A 27069-nucleotide genomic window follows, 5' to 3' on the forward strand; every position below is an offset into this window, starting at 1 on the left:
GAATTTAAATTAGATAGACTCAGAAGTGGTGAAGAGCAGAGGAAGGATTTTTTAATCTTCTCTATTTGGCTCTTGTGTATATGTCTCATCTTTTCAATAAAAGTGTAAGCTCCTAAAAGGCAGGGACTGAGTTTTCCACTTTTCTTGTATAATCCACAGACATTAATTTACTTCTGAATAGGAAGCAGCTTCTTGATAGACATTGAATGAAATTCTTTAGTACTATATTAGGAAAACTAGGATTTTCTGTACTGCTCTGTCCTGTTCACATAACTACTGGGCAATCTTCTAAATGTCTCACTTAACTGGTAAAAAACCCCAAAAGATGACAAATTATTTCATTCTGTATTTATTGTACTGTTTATTGAAAAAATCTGATAATGAGAAAACATAAAAAAAATCCCTGTAATTAAAACATCCTTCCAGAGGAGATGGTTTTATATAAGTACTGAATTACATGTGACTTCCTAGAAGAAAAATAAAAGGGAAGTATAACATAAGAAATTGTAATGATATAGCTAATTCTTAGTCCAAGGCCAACCCAAGAAATGAAAGACACAGCCACAAAATTATGATGTCCCAATATTTACCAATTAGAGTTATGGGAAGAAAGACCCAGAATAATCTGAATTTGAGACCTATCAATAACACCAAGATCTACCACAGGTTACTCTGACAGAGGAATATCCTTGCACTGAAGTGCTATGGGGTCCAATTTAGGAGTAGAGATATGACTGGTATTTGCTCTATTAAGAGATCTAATTGACTACTTAGTGAGAGTGCTATGCCAACCAATGTTTAATTCTAAAAGTTGCCTTGTCTCTTCAATCTCATCAGTGTGGGTACATCTAAGATCAAAACAAGAGACTACCTCTAAACCACTATTAAAAACAAGAAAAATAGATTAGTCTGATCATCACTTTCTACATTTATAAAATCATGGCAGGGACATCAAAGATTTGAAAAATATATGAGAAGATTCATACTTCTACCTATTCAAAACAAGCCATGGGTCCTGCATTATTCACCCAAACAGTTGCCATTCCACACTTTTCTCCATTATCCAAATTTTACCTGGAGATGGGGAATATTAACCCCTACCACATTAGTATAATTTACCTGAACAGCCAGCAGCTGCTGTTATTGCTGTATATTAGCTTTAATTTCCCGGGAAAAGATAGAAATATTTTGTTAATGTTGCTCTTTCAATGGTGGGCATTTGCACCTTCTCCATTGGGGTTTCAAATGAATGTTGAACCTAAGTGAAGAGACAAGATGAGTTTCTGAGAAAAAAAAAATACTTGTGTGTACCAGAACAAAGAAAAAAAAAAAACAAGCAAATCTCACTTCCCATTTGTAAACCTCCCTGAAGAAGAAACAATATGAAGTAATCCTAGATTCTTGACTGAAATTGTTGACCACTGATATAGGTTGCTTCAGGGCAGTGAGAAAATATGAGAAACTAATTGTGCCATGGTTACTATGATTTATAGCATGTCAGACCAATTTTGGCCTAGATCTTCCAGCTTAGAATAAGTCCTCATAGCTTAACAAGACATCAGGACAAAATGGAGAATAAAACTACAAGAAACTATAAAGAACAGTGCTGGTACAAAAGCCTATGATGTGTTGATTATCTTACCTTGCAGAAAATATCATACAGGTGACAGCACCAAGCATACTCTCTGAAGCAAAGAATTAATTGGATGATGAAGAGAGAACCCTTTTTGATGTTTCTCCAAGACATATTATCTGGGAATGGAATTCAATTTTCTAGGTATTAGACATCTGATATATGCAAGCATTTCAAAGATGAAAAACAATACATTTCCTTTCTCCAAGGCATTTAAAATCCAGTAGAGAAGATTAGATATAAACACACTTAAATAGGGAAAAAAGGTAGCATGTAATAAGGGCAAAAGAGAGAGGCAGTAACGTTGCTATGAAGGGGGAAAGTATTTTTATCTAGGGAAGGAAGATTAAAGAAGATCTCTTAAAGGAAATGTCAACTAAAATAAGTTCTGAAGGGATTACAAGTATTTCAGAAGTGGCAATAGAGGGAAGGAGAGAGGATGAGATCAGGGTACTTGCTTAGTTTAGCTAGCAGATAAAAGGACAGAAAGTGGTGTGGTGTGACATTAGGGTAAAAAACTTAGTTGTAAGCATCTTGGAGGGCCTTATATATTACTAAAGGCCAATGTCTTTCATCTTTTAGGAAATTCAATTGAGCAAACATTGATTAAGTGCCTGCTATATGTGAGGCATTGTGCTAGGTGCCAGAGAAACAAATGAGGAGAAATTAGAGATTTCTAAGAAATTGAATAAGATTTTAAATGTATACATTAAGTAGATCATTTTGGCACCTTTATAAAGGATTGGTTGGAGGGAAAGGAAAATGAAGATAGACTTGTTAGGAACTCATTACTACAGTCCAAGCTTGAAGTAATGAGTGCTTAAATTAGGTCAACACCATATTCTATAAGCATGGCACTTTTTTCCCCTGCCATAGGGAGAAAGGAGAAGCAAAGAAGTAATTTCCAGAAAAAGTTAGATGCTGTCTTTAGTAGAAGCTTAATAAATGGCAGGTAATGAGAATAAATATTAGTCTTATTCCTCTTGCCTCAAGGATAGCTTCTGGAATTATATCTCTTATTGGTCTCTTTTCACTAGAAATCAGTTTCTTCTTTCTTAAAAGAGGCATTTTGTTCTCCAAAAGATGAGAAGTAAGGAAAGCCAAAGTATTTTTGAGAATAGGATGCTAGAAAATGTAGCAGCAACCTTGGAATATGTGCCTATAACCTCTTCCCCCTCTTCCTCTATACTGTCATATTCCTATACATTTTCAATCCTTCCTAAAAATCTTCTTACAGGAACACTTCTCTAATCCCATTTGATTCTGATTTCTTAATTTTCATCTTAATCAATATAATAAACACTTTATTAATTTGTACTTCCAGAAATATATTCCTGTTTAAGTTCTTAAGTTGCTGATATCTAGAAATTTTGTCTTCAGAGATTATATATTGTTTTAGGTTACGAGACTTGGCCATTTTTTTGTACAAGTATTGTTTCCTTATTAACTCTTTGGGGGTACAAACCCAACAGTGGTATGGCTGGATCAAAGAGCGGGCAGTCTTTTAAAGCCCTTTGGACATAATTCCAAATTGCCTTCCAGAATGTTTGGATCAATTCACAACTCCAGCAATAGAGTATTAGTGTCCAAATTTTGCCTCATCCCCTCCAATATTTATTATTTTCCTTTACTATCATATTGGCCAATCTGCTAGGTATGAGGTGTTACCTCAACATTGTTTTGATTTGCATTTCTCTAATTATGAGAGTCTTAGAATATTTTTCATGTGCTTCTTGATAGTTTTGATTTCTTTATCTAAAAATTGCCTATCCATGTCCCTTGACTATTTGTCAATTAGATAATGGCTTGATTTTTCATAAAATTGACTTAGCTACTTAGAAATTTGAGAAATGAGGCCTTTTTCAAGGTTTTTGTTATAAAAACTTCGCCCAATTTGTTGTTTCCCTTCTACTTTTGGTTGCATTGGTTTTGTTTGTACAAAATCTTTTTTAATTTAGTGTAATTTAAATGATTAATTTTACATTTTATAATATTCTCTATCTCTTGATTGGTCTTAAATTCTTTCCTTTTCCATAGATCTGACAAATATCCACACTTTTTATAATGGCAAAAAATTAGAAAATGATGGGGTATCCCTCGATTGGGGAATAGCTGAACAAATTATGATATCTGATGGTGATGGAATACTATTATGCTATAAGGAATGATGACCTGGAGAATTTCCATGTGAACTGGAAAACCTCCAGGAATTGATGCAGAGTGAAAGTAGAACCAGGAGAACATTATACACAGAGACAGATACATTGTGGCACAATCAAATGTACTGGACTTCTCTATTGGCAGCAATAAAATGATCCAGGACAATTCTGAGGGACTTACGAGAAAGAACACTGTCCACATCCAGAGAAAGAACTGTGTAAGTAGAAACACAGAAGAAAAACAACTGCTTGGTCACATGGTTCAATGGGTATTTGATTGGGGATTTTGGCTTTAAATGATCACTCTATTGCAAATATTAATAATATGGAAATATGTTTTGAACAATGATACATGTATAACCCAGTGGAATTGCTCATTGGCTCTAGGATGGGTGAGGTAAGAGAGGATGGGAAGAACACGTATCATGTAACCATGGAAAAACAGTCTAAATAAATAATTTTTTATCAAAAAGAGACTTTGCCATGAGGAAACTGTTTTGAAAACAGTAAGTTCTGAGTCAGTCAGTCATACTGAGCAGCAGTAGAAGAATGTGTATAAGATCAGTTATTATGAAAAAAATAGATAAAATGTAACTGAAAGAAACCAATGAGATTTTTTGAAAAAAAGGTCTAAAGCTATGATGACAAACTGATCGCACATTGCCAAAAAAGGCATGCAGAGACCTCTCTGGGTACATGTCCAATGCCTGCCGGCGTTTGTTACTAGAAAGGCAGAGGGACTTGGTGGAGATGCTACCTTACCTCTCTCCACCCCACCTGAGGATTTTTTCATTTGACCAACTTCTCTGCCCAGAAGCCCAATGGGAGCACTTATTCCCTCCCCTATCTGGAATAAGGTGGACTGGTCACAGAAGGCAGAGCTTGAGGGGAGCAGAGCATGCTTAGGCCATTCCCCTCCCTAATCCTAAACTTAAATTCATTTCTAACTCTAATTCTAACCCTAAATTCATTTTAACCCCAACACTAACCCTAAATTCATTTCTAATGCTAAATTTGTTTCTAACCCTAACCCTAAATTCGTTTCTAATCCTAATGTTAAATTTGTTTTTAACCCTACCTCTAATCCTAAAAACACTTGACCTATCCCTCTGCCCAGGAACCGAATGGGAGCCCTTACTCCTTTCCCTCTCTGGGATAAGGTGGGTGGGTCACAAGCAGCAGAGTTGGAGGGGAGCAGCCTGTGCTTGGGCCACTCCCTTTCCTAACTCTAACCCTAGATTCATTTCTAACCCTAATCCTAACCCTGAGAAAATTTTTTCACTTCACCCACCCCTCTGCTCAGAACCCAGTGGGAGTACTTTCCCCTTCCCCTGTCTGGGTAAAGAGGTGGGAGGAGGGAGGAAGGGGAGTGTGGGGGTGTCTGGGATGCCAGGACAGCACTCAATCTCTAGGGGGGCATGGCACATGGTCTCTAAAAGGTCCACCATTGCTGGTCTAGAGAAACCAAGAATGATACAGTTATCATATGATCTTTTATCAATTCCTACCAGACATGGATTATTGAGTCATTTTGTACTAGATAAGATGAGATTGTGCATTTATAATATTCTTGCTTAGGAAGCCATCTACCTGGAGTTGATGAGCAAAAAGCAATGAAGTCCTTCTCCACATGGGCCTTACGGACAGCATCATCCTCAAAGATGTGTAGGTCTTGGCTACATCTCTGTTCAGAGGACACTGCTGAATCATTAACCCAAACAGTTCCATCATTCCCTATAGAAACACAAGAGTTGGGCATTGAGCAGAGACAAGAATCCTCAAATGTTGGGCTAATATGTAACAGTAATAATTCATATACCTTCTCTCTGCTTTTGTCTCTGTCTCTGTCTTTGTCTCTCTCAGTCTCTCTGTCTCATAAACACACACACACACACACACACATACATGTTAGGAACCATTTCTCCTATAGTTAGTAGTTTTTTCAAGACCATAGTAAGAGCTAACATCACAAAATATTTTACATGTATTACTTCATTTAATTCTCACAACATCTCTCCAATTTAACATAAGAAACTGTAGCATGGAGATGTTAAGAGACAACTATGATCACACATCTAATCAGTGTCAAAAACATTATGTATAGGAACTCAGAGATAATTTATTCTAAGCCATTCATTGAAAAGATGAGAAACTAAGACCCATAAAGCTTCAATGACTTTTCTAAGGTCACACAGATATTGCCGGCTTTTAGCTTTAGGATTTGAACCGAGGTTCTCTGACTCAAGGCAATACTCTTCGCATTATAGTATAAAAGAAAACTAAATTCTACCTTAGGAGTTGAAACCATTTCCTAAATGAGAAGGAATTATATAGAAGATAATTTTTATTTGAATATAGGTTCTTTTATGCCAAATCCATTGGTTTTTTCACCTTCTCTTAATTAAACCAAAGGCTTTCTTTATCTAGGTCCTCTATTTTTTCATTGTCAAACCAATCTTTCCTGACTATTTTCATTGCTAAAATGACAGAATGGGATGAAACTCATTTCCAAAGAATGGTGGATGGAGACATTTCACAAAATTGAGGCAACTTCTTCCTAACTCACCAGATCTATGGTCAAGATGAACATAAATCCATTAAATGGAATTCCCACAGGGAAGACTATCTAAGTATGGGTGACACTGTACATTTTTCCATCAGAATTGAAGTGTAGAATAATGATAGGTGGAGATCACTCTATAGAAGACGAAGCACCAGGAATGACTATACTATGAATCAATCTTAATCCATACTCACCTCCTCGGCAAGCCTGAATGATTATGACCTTGGGCTTGTCCTTCAAACTAGGGCAGTTGGAAGTGTTGAAAATTTGGAAGATCTTGTTAACATCAAGCATTTGGGGGTCTTTCTCTGTGTAATCCTTCCCACAGATGCCTCCTGGCACACCATGAGACATGAGTACCAGAAAAGTACTATCAGAAGTCCAGTGCTCTGGGTACGAGGCAAACTGCTTCAGCACTGACTCCATTTCCTAAAATAAAGTCTAGATTTATTGGTTCAGTAACATAGAGTGGAATAATTTTTAATTTTGCATTCAGTGATACAACTGATGCTGTATCTTAAAGGGAAATGGATATTTTTAATTGAAAGGAAGATGGAAGTTACTTTTTAAGGAAAACATAGGAACATTCTAAAATCAGAATCTTCCTCAAAATGTTAGGGAGGAGAGTAGTCTCATCAAGTCTACAAAAACTATCCTATCCCAATTAATGAACTTCTTGCTCTGAAATGGTATGTTGAAAGGTGCTGAACTTTTTAGAAACAATTTTGGGTTCTCTTAGACCCTGGAATGAATGACCTGGGACAGGGAATTTTTATCACTATGGAGTGACAAAGGGATTGTATTTGTGTTTACCAAAGCAGTGAGGTTCTCTTTAACATCTACTCTGTAACCCAAACCCTCAAGAAGGTTGTGCATTCCTGTGATGTCATATTCAGCTCCATTTCGCTTGGGAAGTTGGTCAAATTCTATATTACAAATGATGAGGGCCAGGTGTGTTCGGGATACTTTCTCCATCACTGGGTATATCTGTAGGCAATTAATATGAGTGTGAATGAGACTTCCCCAACAATGCTGAATTTAAGAACAAAGACTAGTTGCTCTGGTAAGAGTACAGTAGGGGCAGCTGGGTAGCTCAGTGGATTGAAAGCCAGGCCTAGAGACGGGAGGTCTTAGGTTCAAATCTGGCCTCAGACACTTCCCAGCTGTGTGACCTTGGGCAAGTCACTTGACCCCCATTGCCTACCCTTACCACTCTTCCACCAAGGAACTAATACACAGAAGTTAAGGGTTTAAAAATATAAAAACAAAACAAAACAACAAAAAAAAAAGAGTACAGTAGCTTCTTTCACCAACCTTTATAAGATGTCAAAATACAACATTATCTCAATTAGAGATGCGGTTGAATGAAGGGAGCAGAAGATAGAAGTATCAGAAATCTTAAGTCCAGAATTAGTTATGGTTATTCATTGAAGGATCTTGGGAAAAAATGTGAGCTTTGCTTGGCAACAGGAGAAAAAAGGAATCAAGAAATCTAGTGTAGGAAATGGACAGATCTTGCTCTTTGCTATCTCACAAATATTAAGGTAGATATAGGAAAGGTCTTCTTCCTAGTGGAGTCCTACATATTTTTAGTTGGGTGAGTTACTGGTTATTTCTTAGTGGAAAGGGCATACATAGTACCTGTCCTTCCATTTTCTTCCTTTGCCTTTGGAAGTCTTCATTGGAGCAAAACTTGAGTGTGTCTATGTCATTGGCCTGGATTGCCTGAGGAACTATAAAACAAAAGGGATTTTGTGATCTGTGATATTATTTGCATTAGAATCCCTAATACATACTACAATTCTCTTGTGCCCTGGGTGGGTTGGGGAAGCCATATAATTTTCCATGTTTATGAATCAACCAGTAAAAAATTATTTATATTATTTACTTACTATGAGTCAGCTACTGTGTTAGGCACTGGGAATATGAAGAAAGGAAATAACACATTTCCTCAAGGAGCTTTGACAACCATGTGAAGAATGGTTTGGAGTGTGGAGAGTCTTAAAGAGGAGGGACCAATTAGAAGGCAATTGTAATAATCCAGGAGAGGAAACTTAAACTACATGAGATGAGATGATATATATGAGAGAGTGTGTGAAGGCAGAAATGACAAAAAAAATGACAAGTAATTAAACTGTTGGGATCAGAATGTGTAATAGAGGAAGGCACAAAAGTTTTGAATCTGGATGATTGTGAAGATTGTGGTATCTCCACTGGTAAAAGGAGAGTACCAAAAGGAGTTAGAGTTTGGAATGAAATATTAAAAAATATACATTTCAAATATTTTGAATTTGAGGTGCTACAGGATTTCATGATTGAGATTGTAAATAGGCTGGTGGGGAATGTGGAATTGTTGCTCAGAGTAGAGAGTGAGGTTGGTTTAAAAGATTTGTGAATTATCAGTATAGAGATAATTGAGTCCAGGGAAACTGACAATATCTCAATAAAGTAGAGATAAAAGGAGAATAGGCTCTAGGGCAAAGACTTAGGGACACCCACAATTAGAAGTTGAATTGGATAAGGAATCTTTAAAGGAGACTGAGATTAAAAAAGAGGTATAAGGGAATCCAGACAGCAGTGTTATGAAAAATCAAGGGGAAGAGAAAACCCAGTAGAAGGTAATCTTACCCAAGGATACAGAGAGGCTGAGAAGGATAAGGTTGAGGATAAGACCATTACCTTTTGTAATTAAGAGAAGTCTGGCAACTTTTCACAGGATTCTTTCAAATGGATGATGAGGTTAGAAGTCAGGTTGCAATATGATTAGAAAATACTGAGACTATAAGTCAATACACAGAAGTTAAGGGTTTAAAATAAAAAAAAATTAAAAAAAAAAGAAAATACTGAGAAAGGAAGAAGTGAATGCATGCAATAGATGTGAAATTTTCTACTAATTTAATAGAATAGGGAAGAGAGAGTATCCTAAAAGTTTTATTGCAATTTTGAGCTTTAAGGACTTTAGGATTATAGCAGCAATAAATTTACAAAACAAAATGAAACAAATAAACAAACAAAACCTTTACGAGGTTACTTATTTTCAATTGGTTTTATTAAATGTGATAGATTATTAAAATTGAGCATAACTACCATCTTATGCTATATATATTGCACTACTTGATTTTGAATTTTTGGTAGCTAGGTGATACAGTATATAGAATGCTAGGCCTGGAGTCAGGAAAATCAGAGATCAAATCTGGTTGCAGTCACTTACTAGCAGTGTGACACCAGACAAGTTACTTTACCCTGTTGCTCTACTTTCCTCTTCTATAAAAGGAGCTGGAAAAGGAAATGACAAACGACTCCGGTATATTTGCCAGGAAAACCCCAAATAGGGTCACGAAGAGTTGGTCATGATTGAAACAACTGAGCAACAACAGTAATTTCATCAGCTGTTATGAATAATTGAGAGAACTGTATTTCCAATCCTAACCTTAAGAACATCCAAACTGCAATATTTTGATTCATATATAAAAACAGTTTGTGATCCCCAAAGAGGAAGGATGATGTAGATTGATGAGATTATTGAGGTGGCCAAGCAAGAGGACTTCCTCTGCCAACCCACCAGTCCAAGAAAGTACTTTCCATACTCTGTAGCACTCATAATGCTAAATGACAGAGTGCTTTATCTTATTTTTTTAAAAAAATTATTTGAAAGAAATAACCCCTCTAGTTTGGGAATGTAAAAACAATTTAACTTGAAGATTTCTTATAAGTTTTTAACTGTTGCCCTTATAAAATTATTAAAATTTGAAACTACATTAAGAAAACTAGACTGTGACTCCTAGGAAGGATGATAGTTAGCCAGAATGGTAGAATTAAGTGAGTTCTGGGGTTTTTTTGGGAGTTTTTTTGAGAGGAATTTGTAGACAGCAAACAAACAAACAAATATATATATATATATATATATGTATATATATATAAATATATATACATATAGATATATAGATACATATATATGTAATAGAGAGATTGAAGGTAAGAGAGCAATGGGATGATAGCTGCACAATCTGTTAGAGAAGACAGGAAATGAGAAAACCAAGGGTGCATATTGAAATGTTTACCATAACAAAGAAAAGTCTTCTCTATTAGAAACTCAAGTTAAAATTGAGATAATTGAAAATTATATCAGAGATATGGAAGATGAGGAAGTGGGGACAAGAGAGAATAAAAAGGAGTTTCTGACAGATAATTTAATTTTTTCCAGTGAGCTATGACACAAGTTTCCCAATGTAGGATATTACAGGAGAGGAAAACATTGGGAGACTTGGAGAAGAAACAAGATGGTTTGGGACATCCACCTAGGTAAGAGAAACAGTCAATTTGAAAGTATAAACATAAACTTTCTTCCACAGGGACTCATAAAGTAGACACAAACAGCATGATTTTGTAACTTTCTCCAGCTCCTTTCAGCAACACATTAACAGGAATAAAAGAGATATTTTGAGATCATTCCAGAATTTAGATTTGGCATGGTACAATCAACAACAGTAAAAACAGCCAAGGGGATTATAAAAAATCAAGATTGTGTAGACCTGAACTCCTTCATCAGAATATTTAGATTAGGTAGGGATGAGAGTATAGATACTGTGTGGATAATAGCCTGGAAAAAAAATTTGAAGGTCTTGAGGAAGTTTCAGAACAAAGTCAGAGTTGTAGGATTAAAGATTATAAGACATAGAAGGAGATGGAATGTTAAATATCACAACATAAAAAAGGAATTTTGAAGTTCATTAGCATGGAAGTTAAGTATTTTTGAGAAATGATATGATCAGTCATCTATATATATAACTGAAGTGGAGAGGAGAAGTAGGTCAAGGAATCTGAGTAGATTGAGGAACAAGGAAATCAGAACATTTGGGTACACACACACACACACACACACACACACACACACACATATATATGTTCTCTTATAAAGTTTTAATAGAAAGACTATTGACTATGCATAAGACATTGAGAAAAGAAGAATGACCTTGAAGCTGGAAGGAAAAGGAGTACCAGCATCTATACTGACTGGAAAATTTGGGTGGTTTAATTGAAAAAGGAACAGAGATTTCTAAGTTATGGTGGAAGACACAGTGACTACAAAATGGCAAAGGAGAGTGAGGAATGTTCTATCTCCTATACCATAACCACTTTAATCCTGGCAATCATCATCAGAAGGGAGATGGATCTCAGTGAATGCCAGAAGATGCAAGGAATGAAAATGAGAGAGAAAGTTTAATTTTTTAAAAGATATTTATATTAGAACACATCCTGAGAGAGCTCAGGGGAAAGGGAAGACAGATCTGAAGCAGGAATCTGGTTAAGTAGGATTAAGGTAGGTATGTAAATAAGGGAGGTATCAGATGTGACCAGGTTTTTTTTTTCTTTAAATTTTTTTTAAACCCTTAACTTCTGTGTATTGGTTCCTTGGTGGAAGAGTGGTAAGGGTGGGCAATGGGGGTCAAGTGACTTGCCCAGGGTCACACAGCTGGGAAGTGTCTGAGGCCTAATTTGAACCAAGGACCTCCCATCTCTAGGCCTGACTCTCAAACCACTGAGCTACCCAGCTGCCCTGTGTTATCTTTTGATATTGAGAAATCAGGTTATTCCTCTAGTATTGACCTCAGATAAGTGATGTTGTGGGGACCCGTGGAGAGGAAATATGACATGGCGAGTCTGAAAGCCAATTAGAAGATAGAAAGTAATATCAAAAATCTAGTACTAGATTTTATTTGGATCAAGTTTCCACCAACAGTTGGTGGTAAGGATTCACAATCACCTTACTTAGTAGTGACCTAAAGCAGCTTCAAGGGTGGATTCAATTTTGAAATGAAACCATTGGGTAATAAACAGAGATATCTTATACTAAAAAAGTAAAATTGAATATTGAACCTTCAGGTGAAGGAAAATAATTACTCTTGGGGAAAAGGAAAGAAATGTGATAGAAACAAAATAGGTATGGCATTGAGAATTATAGCAAACAGAATCATGGCTAAATCATGTCCCTTGGGGTGGGCAGCAAACACAGTCCTTTTGTTCAGGTTGACTGAATCTCAATGTTCAAGTGCCATGAATAAGAACTGTCTAGGACCCTTCCCTAGTCTCTGTGTCAAGGGGTTCTCTGTTGATCTCTCTACCAAAAAAAGGAAATTAAAAAAAAATCTTTCTTAGAAGGGAGGAGGACAAAAGGCATTTTTCTGACTCTTACTTCACTCTAATCCCACCACCTCCAAGATATCCCTTTCTTTAATTTGATAGTGGACCTTTGAGCTAAGGAGTTCCCAGTAATAACTCTTCCCTTTCCTTGTCAACTTTAGCCCAAGTTTATTGCTTTTTTAGCAGAAAGGAGGCCTAAGAAATGTCTTTTGTGATAGGTTACCTGGTAAAGAAGAAGAATCTTTCAGCAATACTTGAACACTAGGCCCAGCTAGTAATAATCCTGTCTCAGATCCTGTAGGGGAACAAGATGTCAGGTTTGTGATAAGATAATATTCCTCTGAAGCAACTTCTTTTTAGTGTGTTAAACCTCCTCATATATTTTACTTCTTTTTTGAAATGGAGAATTTTTCTTCTCAATACCTACAACACAAAGTTCTTAGCACTTGATGTGAAATACAAGAATAGATGGAAGTAACTACAACTCCTAAATAGATATCAAAACTCAAAACCTCATCCGATCTATGCAACAACCCTGATTCATGAAGAATCATGAAGCAGAATTTCTCTGAAGCCCAGAGAAGAAAGATTGGAGTGGGAATAGGGGTAGGGCAGTGGGGAGACTGTACCTAGCACATGTTATTTCTGGGATCTTGTATTACTGCCCTCTGAGTTCAAGGGTTTCTGATAATTATATATCACTTAACTTCCTTCTCTAAGATGTTATATAAATACTGAATGTCAAAATTCTATGGGACCAACTGGAATATAGATTGGGACTACTGAAAGGATTTAGAAAACTACTTGAGAGCATTCAATTTGGAGATATACACTCTGAGATCAAATCCTTGTAATTACCAGCTCTGTGACCTTTTGTAAGGCCCTATAACTCTCTGAGCCTCAGTTTCCTCAAGTACAAAATTAGATAAATGAAATATGTATTTCTTTTTTTTTAAACTCTTACCTTCCATCTTGGAGTCGATACTGTGTATTGGCTCCAAGGCAAAAGAGTGGTAAGGGCTAGGCAATGGGAATTAAGTGACTTGCCCAGGGTCACAAAACTAGGAAGTATCTGAGGCCAGATTTGAACTTGGACCTCCCATCTCTAGGCCTGGCTCTCAATCCACTGAGCCACCTAGAGCCCCCAAAATATGTTATTCTTAAGTCACCTTGTAATAATTAGACTAAGTCTACACTGCCCACCTTTAGATTTAATCACCAAAGGTGAGAGCACCTTCCAATTCTTGGAAGTCCTAACCCATGGTGTGCTAGAGTGAGTAATGAATCAGAATCAACAGACCGTCCCCTATGCTTTCTTGAGAAGCATCTATTGTGATTGGACACGCAGACTAAGGGAAGGCACTGGAAGTGACATATATGTGAGCCCTTCCAGAGAGGAAGGGGAGGGAGGCTGCGACTGGTTTGGTGAAGGGGACCTAAGGGAGCTTGGCTGGTTCGTGACCAAGACTGTTACAGGTGGTGAGATTGAAGACTGAATCTTCCTGAACTTCTATTAAGAAACTTCCTTTTATAGACTCCGTGAATGAAGTTTGCTCCATTCACCTCCGGTCTCAAGCCCTTTAACCCTCAGCTGAGGGTTAAGATCTATCTGGACTAATGAGTGGGATAGATTCTTATCTCCATACTTACTCTCTCTTCTCTCATGTAAATAAACTTCCATAAAAGTCAATTTTGACTTGAGATTATTCTTAATTGAGGATTGATAATAGCTCAATCCTCTGGCGACCACCTTTTAATATATTGAACCCATAAAACCCCTTTTCCACCCTTATACCTTCCAGCTCTAAATCCTGTGGTAGTGATGATGAACCTTTTAGAGATGGAGTGCCAGGCCCTGCCCCTCTCCTAGACCTAGTGACTTGCCCCCCCTCCCCCAGATTGAATGCCAGCATGCTTTGCCCCACCTCTTATCCCACACATGAGAGAAAGCTCTCCCATTGGGTTGCTGGCAGCAGGGTGGGTTGACTGAGAAATGTCCTCAGTGAGTGTGGAGAAGGGGGAGGGGAGCAGCCCAAGCACTCTGCTTCCCTCCAACTCTGCTGCCTGTGAATCACCCACTTTATCTTTTGTGTAGTCCCACTGGCCTGCTGGGCAGAGGGGTGGGGGATGTGAGAAAATGTCATCAGTAGAGAGGGGGAAGGGAGCAGCTCTGCCCAAGTCCCTCAGCCTTTCTAGTAATGAACTGGGGGGGGGGGCAGCCATGTGCCCACAGAGAGCACTCTGCATGCCATCTTTGGCACCCATGCCATAGTTTTCCATCAGTCACCTATGGGAATTGAATTGTCAAAAGGCAAACTTGATCCTTGCTAAGGAATATATCCTTCTTTGAGGAGGGAAACAATTAAAGCCATGTTTTCCCCTTAATGGAATTTGGGATAACAAAAACATGCTTTGCTATAGTTAATTTAAATGTTTTAGAATGCCAGGCTAAAAAAAGAAAGATGAAACTTTATAAGAATAACATAAAGTCATTTTTAGGTTCAAATATTCACCAGCTTAAATTTAGCAAAAAGATCTGGAATATAGAACTATTTATGTAACTAACTACATATTTGACATCTGGCAAATAATTTAAACCACAGTTTCTTAATCATCAGTCATTGAAGGTGTTTTCCAACAGCATTTCATATCTTATTTAAATATAATTCCTTTATAATCCTAAACATTCAGTTTCATTTGTTTAAAAATATTATTCTGAGAAGGGATCCACTGGATTTGCTAAGTTGTCAAAAGGATTCATGTTAGAAAAAAAAAATAAATAATCCCTTACTTAAACTGTCTGGGCATCAGTTTTGTTTTTCTTTTATCTATAAGATGCATATTTGGAATAAGAAAGCCTTTACACTTAAAGATTCAGTGACATTAGAATGGACAAGATAATTCTCTTAAAAACAATTGACAAGAAAAAGTTGATGGTTTTGTTTGGCCACATTAATTATGAGCCAATATTTACACTCATATGTTATAATAACCTCTAATAAGGGTAGGGCCAAATTCATCACAATCTATTCAGTGCTAAGGATCAACCAGTCATTCAAGTTCCCTAAAGTTATGATTTTCCCAATAGCTTTGTTTTTGGTGGAGGGTAGGAGATAGGGCACATAGGTGGCACAATGGAGAGAACACCAGGACTCTACTCAGAAAGACTCATTCCTCTTCATTAGTTCAAATTTAGCCTCAGATTCCTACCTGCTTTTTGACTCTGGGCAAGCCACCCGATATTGCTTGTCTCAGTTTATCATCTATAAAATGAGCTGGAGAAGGGCATGAGAAACCACTCCATTATATGTCCAAGACAACTCCAAATGGGGTCACAAAGAATTTGACATGACTGAACAACAATAACAACCAAAAAGTACAAATAACTCTTTAGGAAAAGGATATGGTGTATTCTTATCATATCAGAGCTGGGAGGACCTTAAAATGGCATACACACACACACACACACACACATATATATATATATATGCCTTGAAATTTGACTACATCCATCTGTCATCCTGCCTATGTTATCCCAATTGGCATAGTCTATTCATCCTCCAGGTTATTCTTTCATCTTTTTCAATGGATCTCTAATTCTTTTTTTTTTTTTAACTTTTCTCTTATGGCTAAGAATTGATACTAAGTATCAATTCAAAACCAAAAGACTGGAAAGGGCTAGGCAACAGCAGCTAAGTGACTTGCTGGGTTCACATAGTCAAGAAATATCTGAGGTTGCATTTGAACCCAGGTCCTCCTGACTCTAGACCCGATATTCAATCTACTGAACTACCTAACTACCCCTGGATCTCTAATTCTCTTTTTATTTGAATTATATTTATTTCATAACTTTAATTTTTAAGATTTCCAATTTGGTCTTTATTTGAAATTTTTAATTTGGTCTTTATCTAGTTTTTTTATTCTCAATTTGTTGATCTGTTCTTTATTTTATTAATATAATGATTTAAAGATATAAATATTCCTCTAAGGCTTTTGCTGAATCCCACAGGTTCTGGTATGTTAACTCATTATTATCCTATTTAATGCAATTATTTTTTTATGACTTGTTATTTAACTCACTCATTCTTGAAGATTAAGTTATTTTATTTAGTCCCCAATTAATTTTTACTTTTTGTTTTCATTGTCCTTTATTTTATACAATTTTGGTCTGAAGAGGATGTTTCATATTTCTGCTCTTCTACATTTATCTATAATATTTTTGTGCCCTAATATATGGTCAATTCCTATAAAAATGCCATATATCACTAAGAAGAAGGTATACTACTTTCAATTTCCATTTAATTTTCTCCAGGTATCTCTCATATTTAACTTATTCAAGATTCCATTCATCTCCTTGATTTATTTCTTATTTATTTTGTATTAGCTTCATCTAATTTTCAGAGGGGAAAATTGAAGTCCTTTACTACTTAATTTTGTTATCTATTCCCTTCCATAGCTCATTTAGTTTTTCCTTTAAAAATTCAGATGTTATAACATTTGTTACATATACATTTAATATTGAAAATTCATTATTTTACAATTTAACAAAATATATTTTACTTGTTTTTCACTTTCAATTATGTATTTTTTAGCTTTAAGTTTGTCAAAGATTATGATTGTTAACCCTGCTTTTTTATATCAACTGAAGTTTAATATATTCTGCTCTAGCCCCTTATTTTACTCTACCAAATTCATTTGCTTCCCCACCCCCAAAAAATTAGGTGAAACCTCTAGTTTATTAAATATCCATTTTTGGCATATGTTCAGTTTTACTGGATATGTTATTGTTGGTTATAAAATCATCCCCTTTACTTTTAAATATATTGTGTTGTATGCCCTTCATTCTTTTAATGTTGAAACTGCTAAGTCTTGTGTTATTCTCACTGTAACTCCATAGCATTTAAATTTAATTCTTTGAATTAATTTAAATTTAAGGTATATTTTTTCTTGTTGCTTACAGTATTTTCTCCTTAACCTAGTAGTTACAGAACCTAGCATTGGTGTTCCTGTGTGTTTTTATCTTGGTGCCTCTTTGTGGTGGGTATTAACAGATTCTTTCAATTTCTCTTTTACTCTCTAGTTCCAGAATTTCTGGGCCTTTTCTCCTTAATGATTTCTTGGAGCATAGTATTAAAGCTTTTTTTGATCATAAATTTCTGGTAGCCTGACAATTCTTTTATTGCTTTTCCACAATATATTTTCTCAGTTGTTTTTGTAAGATGTTTGATATTCTTTTCTATTATTTCATTAGTTTTATATGGCTTTGTTATTTCTTACTGCCTTAGGAAGTGTGTAAATGGAATTAGCTCATCCTCATTTATTGTTAGACTCTAGCCATCAGAAATAATGTCACCCTACCTGACTTAGAATTATGTGGGGAGGGGAAGATCAGTTACCCACACGTGAAAATAAGTAACAAATCAAAAACAAGGAGTGTTGAGGCTGCCATTTGCCCACTTGGAATTGGAGGTGGATGCAGGAAGTGACGAAAGATGCTATCTTTTAAATATGATGGTAACTTCCTATGGAGGGAGTTGGCGCTTTGAACTTAAGTGTTGAAGAATCTCTGGTGAGACCTCAGACAGCTTCTCTCTGAATTGTCATGTGGGTAAGTTAGGCTGACTTCCTTTCTCCTCCCTTGGTGTTTCTGGAGGCTCTAGCCTCAAGGAGGCTTCTCTTGCCTCTCTAATTGTAAAAGGCCTTGTGGCTAGAAGCTTTGTTTAATTAACCTCTGTGCTCCTTTGATGGGGCCTCTAAATTCTTACCTGGTCCGGACCTCTTGTCTGGGCCAGAGTTTCTCTCTCTCAATTTCCCTACATTCAACTTTCCTAATTGTAAATAAACTTCCATAAAAGTCATTTCTGGCGACCACACCTTAAATATCTAGTTTCCCCTCTTACAGAAGTCATTAGCTTCCTTTGTCTAATTCTAATTCTCAATGAACTATTTTCTATTAGTTTTTTATCTTTTTCTTGATTTTTCTTTCATTGTCCTATTTTTTCTGTTTTTCCCCTAAACTCTCTCTCTGATTTCTTTGGGATACAAACTCAGAATTACTGAGTCAAAGAGTAGGCACAGTTTTATGGTCTTTGGCCATGGTTCCAGATTGCTCCCAAGAAAGGTTGTATCAAATCACAGTGCCACAATCGTACATCAGTATCCCAATTTTCCCATGTGTTCTCTAAAACTTTTTGGTTATATTAGTCACTTTGATAGGTGTGAGTTATTTTAATTTTTGTTTTTCTAATCAATGCTAATTTGGAATATTTCCTCATATGAAAATAAATAATTTAATTTATTTTTCTAAAAACTGTTCAATCCTTTGATCAATGATTTGTTGGAGAATATTTGTATTTTGTTCAGTTCTTTATATATTTCAGAAACGAGGTCTTCATCAGAGACATTTGCTATAAATTTTTCCCCTACATGTTGTTTCCCTTCTAATCTTGGTTGCATTGGTTTGATTTGTATAGACACTTTTTAATGTAATATAATCAAAATGATTCATTTCATTTTTTGTAATGTTCTCCATGTCTTGTTTGGTCATACATTCTTCCTTTATATGTATCTGGCAGGTAAACTTTTCTAATTTCCTATAATTTGATTATGGTGTCTCCATTTATTTCTAGTCCAAATAACCATTTTAACTTTATTTTGGTATATGGTATAAGATTTTGGTCTCTGCCTAGTTTCTGACATTGTTTTATAGTTTTTCCCACCAGATTTTGTGAAATAGTGAATCCTTCCATCAAAAACCTGAATCTTTGGGTTTATCAAACACTAGGTTACTTTGATCATTAATTATTGTGTGTTGATTTTCTAAGCTATTCCATGGATCCACTATTTTATTTTTTAACCAATACAAAATTATTTTGATGATCACCACTTTCTAATATAGTTTATGATCTAGTATTGCTAGGTTTCTTTCCTTCATGTATATTTTTTCCATTAATTCCTTTTATATTCTTTGGGTAGAGCTTTTGTTCTTCCATGTGAATTCTCTGTTTATTTTTTCTAGTTCTAGGAAATAGTTATTAAGAAGTTTGGTTGGCATGACAATGAAGAGGTAAATTAAATTAGTTAGGATTGTCAATTTTATTATATTGGGTCAGCCTATCCATGAGTAATTCATATTTTTCCAATAGTTTAAGTCTAACCTTATTTGTGTGAAAAGTACTTTGTAATTGGTTTCATATAGTTGCTGGGTTTGTTTAGCTAAATATACCCCTATGTACCTTACATTGCCTATCATTATTTTATTATATCATTATTTACATTTCTTGCTATTGAACTTTTTTGGTAAATAAAAATGTAGTAATTTATGTAGGTTTATTTTCTATCCTGCAAATTTGATAAAATTGTTTCCTGTTTGTATTAGCTGTTTCTTTAAATGAAGAATTGATGTGTTATATCAGAGGTTTTATCTACATTTATTGAAATAATCATATTGTTTCTTTTGGCTTTGTTATTCATATGATCAATTATGCTGATAGTTTTCCTAATATTGAACCATCCCTTCATTCTTGGTATAAAATTCACTGGTCAAGTTATATGATTCTTGTGATATAATGTTGTAATCTCCTTACTAGAATTTTATTTAAATTTTTGCATCATTTTTTATTGGGGAGATTGGTCTAAGTTTTCTCTCTAAGTTTTATCTCTTTTAGATAACAATACTATATTTGCATTATAAAAGGAATTTGGAAGAATTTTTTTCAAATAATTTATGTAACCATAGGGTTGATTGTCCTTGAATATCTGGTAGAATTCATTTGTGATTCCATCTGACCTTGGGGCCTTTTTCTTGTGGGGTTCTTTGATGGTTTGTTAAATTTCTTTTTTTATGATGAGGTTCTTTAAGTATTCTCTTTCTTTTTTTTTTCGTTAATCTTGACAGTTTAAAGGTAAGTACATATTAATTTATTTCAATTATATTGTAAGATTTATTGGAATATAGTTAGGCAAAATAACTCCCAATAATTACTTTAATTTCTTCTTCATGGATTGTGATTTTACCTTTTTCATTTTTGAACTTTGATTTTCATCTTTCCTTATTTATTAAATTTTCTAATGGTTTATTTTTTTCATAAAACCATCTCTTTGTCTTACTTAGTAGTTCTGTCTTCTCCCTATTTTCAATTTTAGCAATCTGTTCCTTGATTTTCTGGCAATTTATTATTAATTGAGGATTTTTAATTTGTTTTTTCTAGTTTTTTAATTGCATTAGCAGTTTTTTGATCTGTTCTTTCTCTATTTTATTGACATAAGCATTTAGAATATAAATTTCTCCCTAAGTACAGCTTTGGCTGCATCTCATAAATTTTGGTATGTTGTCTCCTCATTGTTGTCTTCTATAATGAAATTATTGATTTTTTATGATTTATTCTTTGATCCATTCATTATTTAGGATATGATTAGTTTGCAATTAATTTTAGTCTTTCTTCTACCCTTTGTCAAAGGTAATTTTCATTTTGTTGTTGTCTGAAAAGAATACATTTAATATTTCTGCATTTGGATGTGAGGTTTTTGTACTGTACTATATGGTCAATTTTTGGGAAGGTGTCATGTACTAAGAAAAAAAAATTGTATTCCATTCTACTCCCACTCAAATTTCTCAAGAGGTCTATCATATCTAACTTTTCTAAATTGTATTTACCTCTTTACCTTCTTTATATCTTTTTTTAAAATTGCATTTATCTACTTCTGAGAGGGGAAGATTAAGTCCCCCAATTAGTAACATTTTACTGTATTTCCTCCTATAATTCATATAACTTCTCCTTTAGCATTTTGGATACTATGCCATTTCTGGCATAAATCTTTAGGAAAAAACAAAAGTATGTACCTCTTGTTTGGGTGTCCTATGGGAGAATAGAGGTAATGGTTTTTTTGACAGACCCCTCACTAAAATATCTTGCAAGCAACTTCTTGGACTCTCACAGGTTGATATTATTAATGGTAGATGATTGAACCATGATTCTCCTAAAGCATTAGTTCTACCTATGAGACACTCTTCACTCTGCAATAATCTCCAGTGGCTCCTTATTACCAACAGTATCATGTATAAAATGCTATGTTTCTCATTTTAAGTCATTCACAATCTGGCTTCTTCCTATTTTTTCAGTTTTTTTATAGTATTTCTCTTTACATACTTCTTCCTAGCTACTTCTGTCTATTTGAAGTACTTTATACATGAATGACCTTCCATTTATCAATAGTGTGCCTTCATTTTGTTTTTAATTTCTCTCCATGTATGGAAGATTTGCCTCACTGGTTCCATTTTCTTCTTTGGCTAGGCCAACAGAACAAGAGAGAAAGAGAGATTGGGGGAAGGGAAGGGAGTATCAGGCCCTATATAAACACCATTTTTTGCTCTCTAAAAAACACTCTTTACTTAGTCCACACTCCCCCAATAGAAACTTTGTTATTTCTCTATAATTCTTTACCCAGATGAAACAGTAGTAGGGTATTATAATAAAAAAAAGGTTGGCTTCTTAAAGCTAAGTGTTAGTTACTATTATGCAAAAACAAAATAATAAAATCACCTAATTTTTTCATTGAGTCTATTTTTTCATTGCTTGGGGTTCACACCTCAACAATATCCATAATGGCCCTTTCTATATTGTCATTCCTTAGGATGTATACATTCATAGGACTGGGAGTCTGTTCTCTTCCCAGTGAGATACAACCTTGATTACTATTGAACTCTATATTTCAGAAAATTCTTTTCTTCTTTAGACTCAACTCATCCTTTTATTCCTCTGCTATATATGCTTGGGGCAAAGGGAGGGCATGATATAGGGATCTGTGGCATCTTTGGCCAGGTAAACACATAGAAAACAAAAGAAAGGTGGGATCCACTGAAATCCTCTCAGCTTTCAAAGAGAATAGAAAAACCAAGATAAAACTATATGGGGAAAAATTTTCCACTGGAATCACACTCTGGTTCCACAAGAGGAAGAGTCATTAAGCTCAGTGCAGGTAGACACGGGTTTCTATCTATTCTATCTATCTAATGATATAGAAGTCTTATAGAAGGCTCCAAAGTACAGGGAAAAGCTACAGTCACCTTTCAGCTGAGATATTGTCTCTTACCTGAAGACAGACCAAGTTGTTCTGCAAGGTGTCCATCTCTTTCACAGATACTTTTTGTAAGGCATTGGCTGGCTTTGGGGCCCTTGCAAATGACAGCATCAATCAGGACACGGGCCTTATCCCTGACCGTTTTATTTTCTTCCCTTACTATCTCCATTTCTTCCTGATTCAACACTTGGACTTCCAATAAATCATCCAGTAATCCATTTATTACACCCCTGTCCACTGACTCCACAAACAGCCTCCTCTTCTCCTTTAGAACTTTGTCTGTAAGAAACAAAAAAGATACTATTTCAACCTAAGATATATTTAAAAAGCACAGATCTCTTATTTTTAATACAGGTCCCCACAAGTTCTAGCAACCTATGAACAGATCCTAGGCCCAATAATCCCCTGTTTTGTTTTTGGGGATTTTTTTTAGTTTTTCATTATTCTAACCTTCTGATAGCTCTCTTCCATGTATTCCATGAATTCTCTATTCCAATTCTAGTATTCCAATGAAATCTCTATTTTTAAGAAGGCATGTGTTATCAAGAAGTAAATAAGGTAATCTGAGTGTGTGTCAAAGGCAATTTGGGTGTGAGGAAGGATAAAGGGGGTATAGGTGATTATAAGGTGATTGGAGTAGGAAAGAAGGTATGGGAAGGTATGTAGGAAATAAAGGAAATGGGGTATGTAGGAGAGGGCAGCTCAAACAGGTTTATTCCCAGAGGCTTGAGACAGAGAATACAGGGAGGAAACTAGGGCCAGTAAGAAATGTTTAGGTTTGGCTGGAGGGTTTCTCTTGTTAGTTTCAAAGTCTCTTGAGGGAGGGGTCGAGGGGGCCCCTCCCTGACAGTCAAACTGATGGCTGGAGAAAGTATTGAAGGTGAGTACTTCCTGCCAAGATGGATGCCCTCAGCTCCCCTCAAGGAAATAGAAGAAAAATGATTCCTTCCTCTTGAGCCTTTGTCTTAATTTTTGACACAATGATTCACCAGACGGTTTGAATAGGTAACAAGGGGATTTATTAACACCAGGGTCAGTCAGAAGGGCAGAGGGGTTCAGGGTTTTCTAAATGCTGATAGGGAGAGGGTGATGGTGGGGGATGGGTTGCGGAAAGGTTTAGACAGAGAGAGAGCCCGGCTCACCCAGCCTTTTAAGTAAAGTCTTTATCAAATCATTAAAACTAGGGGTAACTTATTTGAGGATACTCTACTTGCCTATATAAACTAAACCCACAATGTCTAATTACCAAGCCCTCCCTTCCACCCAGAACCCAAAAGAAATTCAGGGAAGGGGAGGGATGGAGACGGGAGATCAGGGAGAGGTCCAGAGAAATGAAATAGGTCCAAATTTCCCCAAGACAAGATAAGCACAGGCCAAGGCCAAAGCAATTAGGCCAAAGCCAACAGGTTAAGCCAAAGCCAAAGCCTCCAGCCACAGTGAAAGCCAGAAGGCAAAAGCCCCATCAGTTGGAACTTCACCTCTATTTATAGCTTTAAGTTCTAACTGACTTTCTGAAGATTCTAAGACTTCTAACTGACTTTTTGTAACTGTTAGAAATTACAGAAGCAAAAGGTTTCTGTTAGCCACTTTGCATTACACCTGATGCCACTAACAAGTCAAACAATACCTGAAGACTTTCTTTTGATTTACAAAAAAATCTGAAAGGGACCAGGAAAACAAATTCAATCCTATAATTTTAATAGTTTCTAATAAACAAGAACTACCATATGATTTTTCCTGATAACAGTAGGCATATTTATTGTTATCCGTCATTCTTAACTGATACTTTGCAATTTCCCTTAGGATTTTCTTATAAAAAATACTACAGTAGTTCACCATTTCCTTCTCTAACTTATTTTACAAATGAGGCAACTCAGGCAAATAAGGTTAAGTAAGTTGCCAAGGGTCACATAGCTAGTAATTGTCTGAGGGCAGATTTGAACTAAGGAAGATGAGTCTCCCTGAGGCTATACCTGGTATTCTATTCATTGAGTCATCTGCCTAGTCCATAGTAGACAATTAGTAGGTGATTAATAAATGCTGCTGGTTTGTTGCCTTACTCAATTTTTATATCCTTATGATCGTCCTCTTAGATTCCTTTACTAAACTGAACTAAATTCAGTAAGCATTTAAGTATTTAAAGAGAGCAAGGAACTAAGGAAATAAAAATGATAGCCAATAGTTTTAGGACCTCAAAATTTTATAGTTTATAGGAAACAGATATAAAACAAGTTCAAATAACTATGATACATGATAGCATAGTTATGATAAAGACAAAAGAGAGATCTAGACAAAAGACTCCAGGTATATTTAAGTAGAAAGGGAAGGCTTTTATTTAAAGCAATCAAGAAAGGCTTCATGGAGGAAGTAACAAATGCCTGTCATTGGATGCAGAAAAGTGAAGTGGGACACCTCCTAAAAAATGCCAAATACCCAGGTTTAGAAGTTTTAGGGACCTTTAATAACTGGCCGACTGGGGCATCCTCCTCACATGAGAGAGAATCGCACCACCCATAAGTAAGCACAGAACATATATAGGAAAATAAGTTGGCTTGAATTTTTCTTGGCTCGCATTTCAAAGAATAGGATTGGTGTGTTCAAACATGTACAGGCAAGCAATTTCTCAGAAGCAGAAGTGGAGCATTACAGCAGGGTCAGGGTGGGTCAGGCAAGCTGAGGGAAGGGAGGTGAGATAAGACTTTGGGTGAAAACCCAGCTAGGCTGCCAGCCCCCTGAGGGATCCTTGAGGGGCCCCTGAGGGGTTCTGTTACTTTTGAGTCTTCTCTGCTCCATTACAAAAGTAAGTTAGTTGGTAGAAAAGGGAAGGAGATCTCTTTCAGGGATGAAAAGAAGGGCTATGCTAATTCAACAAGGCAAATGTATATAACATGAGAACAGTTCATTATCTAGACAGGAAGGCATATGAAGGAAGTAGTGTGAAAACAGTCTTGGAAAAGTAGCATAAAACTAATCTGTGGAGTATATTTCAAATTGACCATTCTAATTAACTCTTTTGACAATAGAGCCCAGAGCATAAAAGAATTTATATGGGAACTACAAATTAAACTCAAAACAGCAAGAGTCAAGAATTAGTTCCTCTCTGTCTTTCATAGTTTTCTTACCTTACCAGAAATGTTTCTATGAAGCTTATGAAACTGAGAAAAAATCAAATCAAATCAGAATATCTTTAACCTTCTTGTCTCAATGATGAGTGCCTAGGTAGTATAGAATCTCTGATCCAAGGTAATGCAGGGAGAGTTTAATTGCACATCCCATTTCTGGACTATTTTCCTCCCTTACCTACTTTTGGTCAAACTCTCCTCTCACCAGAAACATACTGTGAGCCCTGAAAGATTTAAAATGCTTCCTAAAAGTTTCTTCCCACCTTTTAAAGTTCCCTAACCAATGAAAAAGTCTTCTCACTCACCAGCCATGGTCACTCCAGCTCCTTTCTTCTAGAATGTGGAATAAAGTATGTTGAAATTCTTATATCTTCTTCCTCTATCTGACAGGAAGTCTGATGTGCAACATAACATGGGAACTCTGCCAGGGTAGCACTGTGAAAAAGACTAGGGTTCTGCTTTTTTGAATCCTGTATGCTTACCCTTTCTGCTTTTTGAAATGTGTTGCCTCTGTGTGTGACCTTGGGTAAGAAATTTAATTTCTCTCAGCCTCAGTTCTTCATATATTAAATAAAGGGATTAGATGAAGCCTATAGCAGTGACAGTGAACCTATGGCATATGTGCTAAAAAGGGCATGTAGAGCCCTCTCTGTAGGCATGTCTGTAATCCACTGCCAGAGTTAATTACTAGAAATCCAGGGGGACTCAGGGTGGGGCTGTTCCTCTCCCCCTTTCCATGGTCTTGAGGACATTCCTCAACTTTACCCACCTCTCTGCCCAGCAGCTCAATGGGAATGCTTCCTCCTCACCCTGTCTAGAGGAAAAGGTGGGGATGGGGGATGGGTGAAGGGCACTTGGTCTCTGGGAGGGTAGTCACAGCATTCAGTCTGGGCAGGGGATTGGAAGTGGAGTCTGGCAATCCATCTTTAAGTGGTTTCGCCGTCACTGGCCTATAACATTTCTTTTGGCTCTAATGCTATCATTGTTTGATCCTATGATCTTAAATTTGGAAAAAAACCACTTGTTCCTTCTCTGTAGAATAAGAATGTTTTAAAAGCCTTCATATATAGACAGTCAGAAGAATCCCTCTATTTTCTGCTATTCTTTTTTTTCACAATGGGGTGGCGGCACAGGCCATAGACTTGGGACAGGCACCCTAAAGAACTAGAAAATAATATAATTTGTAGTAGGAAGACAAATAAGGGTCATCTAACCCAATTTCCTTATTATACTTCTTCAGTGAAAAGGCTCACAGAATTGAATCGACTTGCCCAAAATCAAATAGGTAGTAACAGAGATACCTGGGCATACTCCAAATTCAATGCTCTATCTATAATCCCAAACTACATAATGACCTGCTAAAATGAAGAT

At 36.0% G+C, this 27069-nt stretch overlaps 1 protein-coding gene across 1 annotated transcript; it reads right to left on the reverse strand.

Annotated features, from left to right (window-relative positions):
* Positions 1–336: 336 nt before the first annotated feature.
* On the reverse strand, positions 337–26021 carry LOC123239007 (caspase-1-like). The gene is made up of 10 exons (XM_044666276.1): positions 26004–26021; positions 22589–22855; positions 12720–12791; positions 7997–8088; positions 7169–7342; positions 6550–6784; positions 5383–5526; positions 1643–1752; positions 1120–1258; positions 337–467 (listed from the first exon to the last, which is right to left on the reverse strand). The coding sequence occupies exons 1-9, from the start codon at positions 26008–26010 to the stop codon at positions 1160–1162; spliced, it is 1200 nt and encodes a 399-aa protein (XP_044522211.1). The 5' UTR covers positions 26011–26021; the 3' UTR covers positions 337–467; positions 1120–1159.
* Between the last annotated feature and the right edge of the window lie 1048 nt (positions 26022–27069).

The sequence above is a fragment of the Gracilinanus agilis genome, chromosome 3 (assembly GCF_016433145.1).
Source record: "Gracilinanus agilis isolate LMUSP501 chromosome 3, AgileGrace, whole genome shotgun sequence".
Lineage (NCBI taxonomy): Eukaryota > Metazoa > Chordata > Mammalia > Didelphimorphia > Didelphidae > Gracilinanus > Gracilinanus agilis.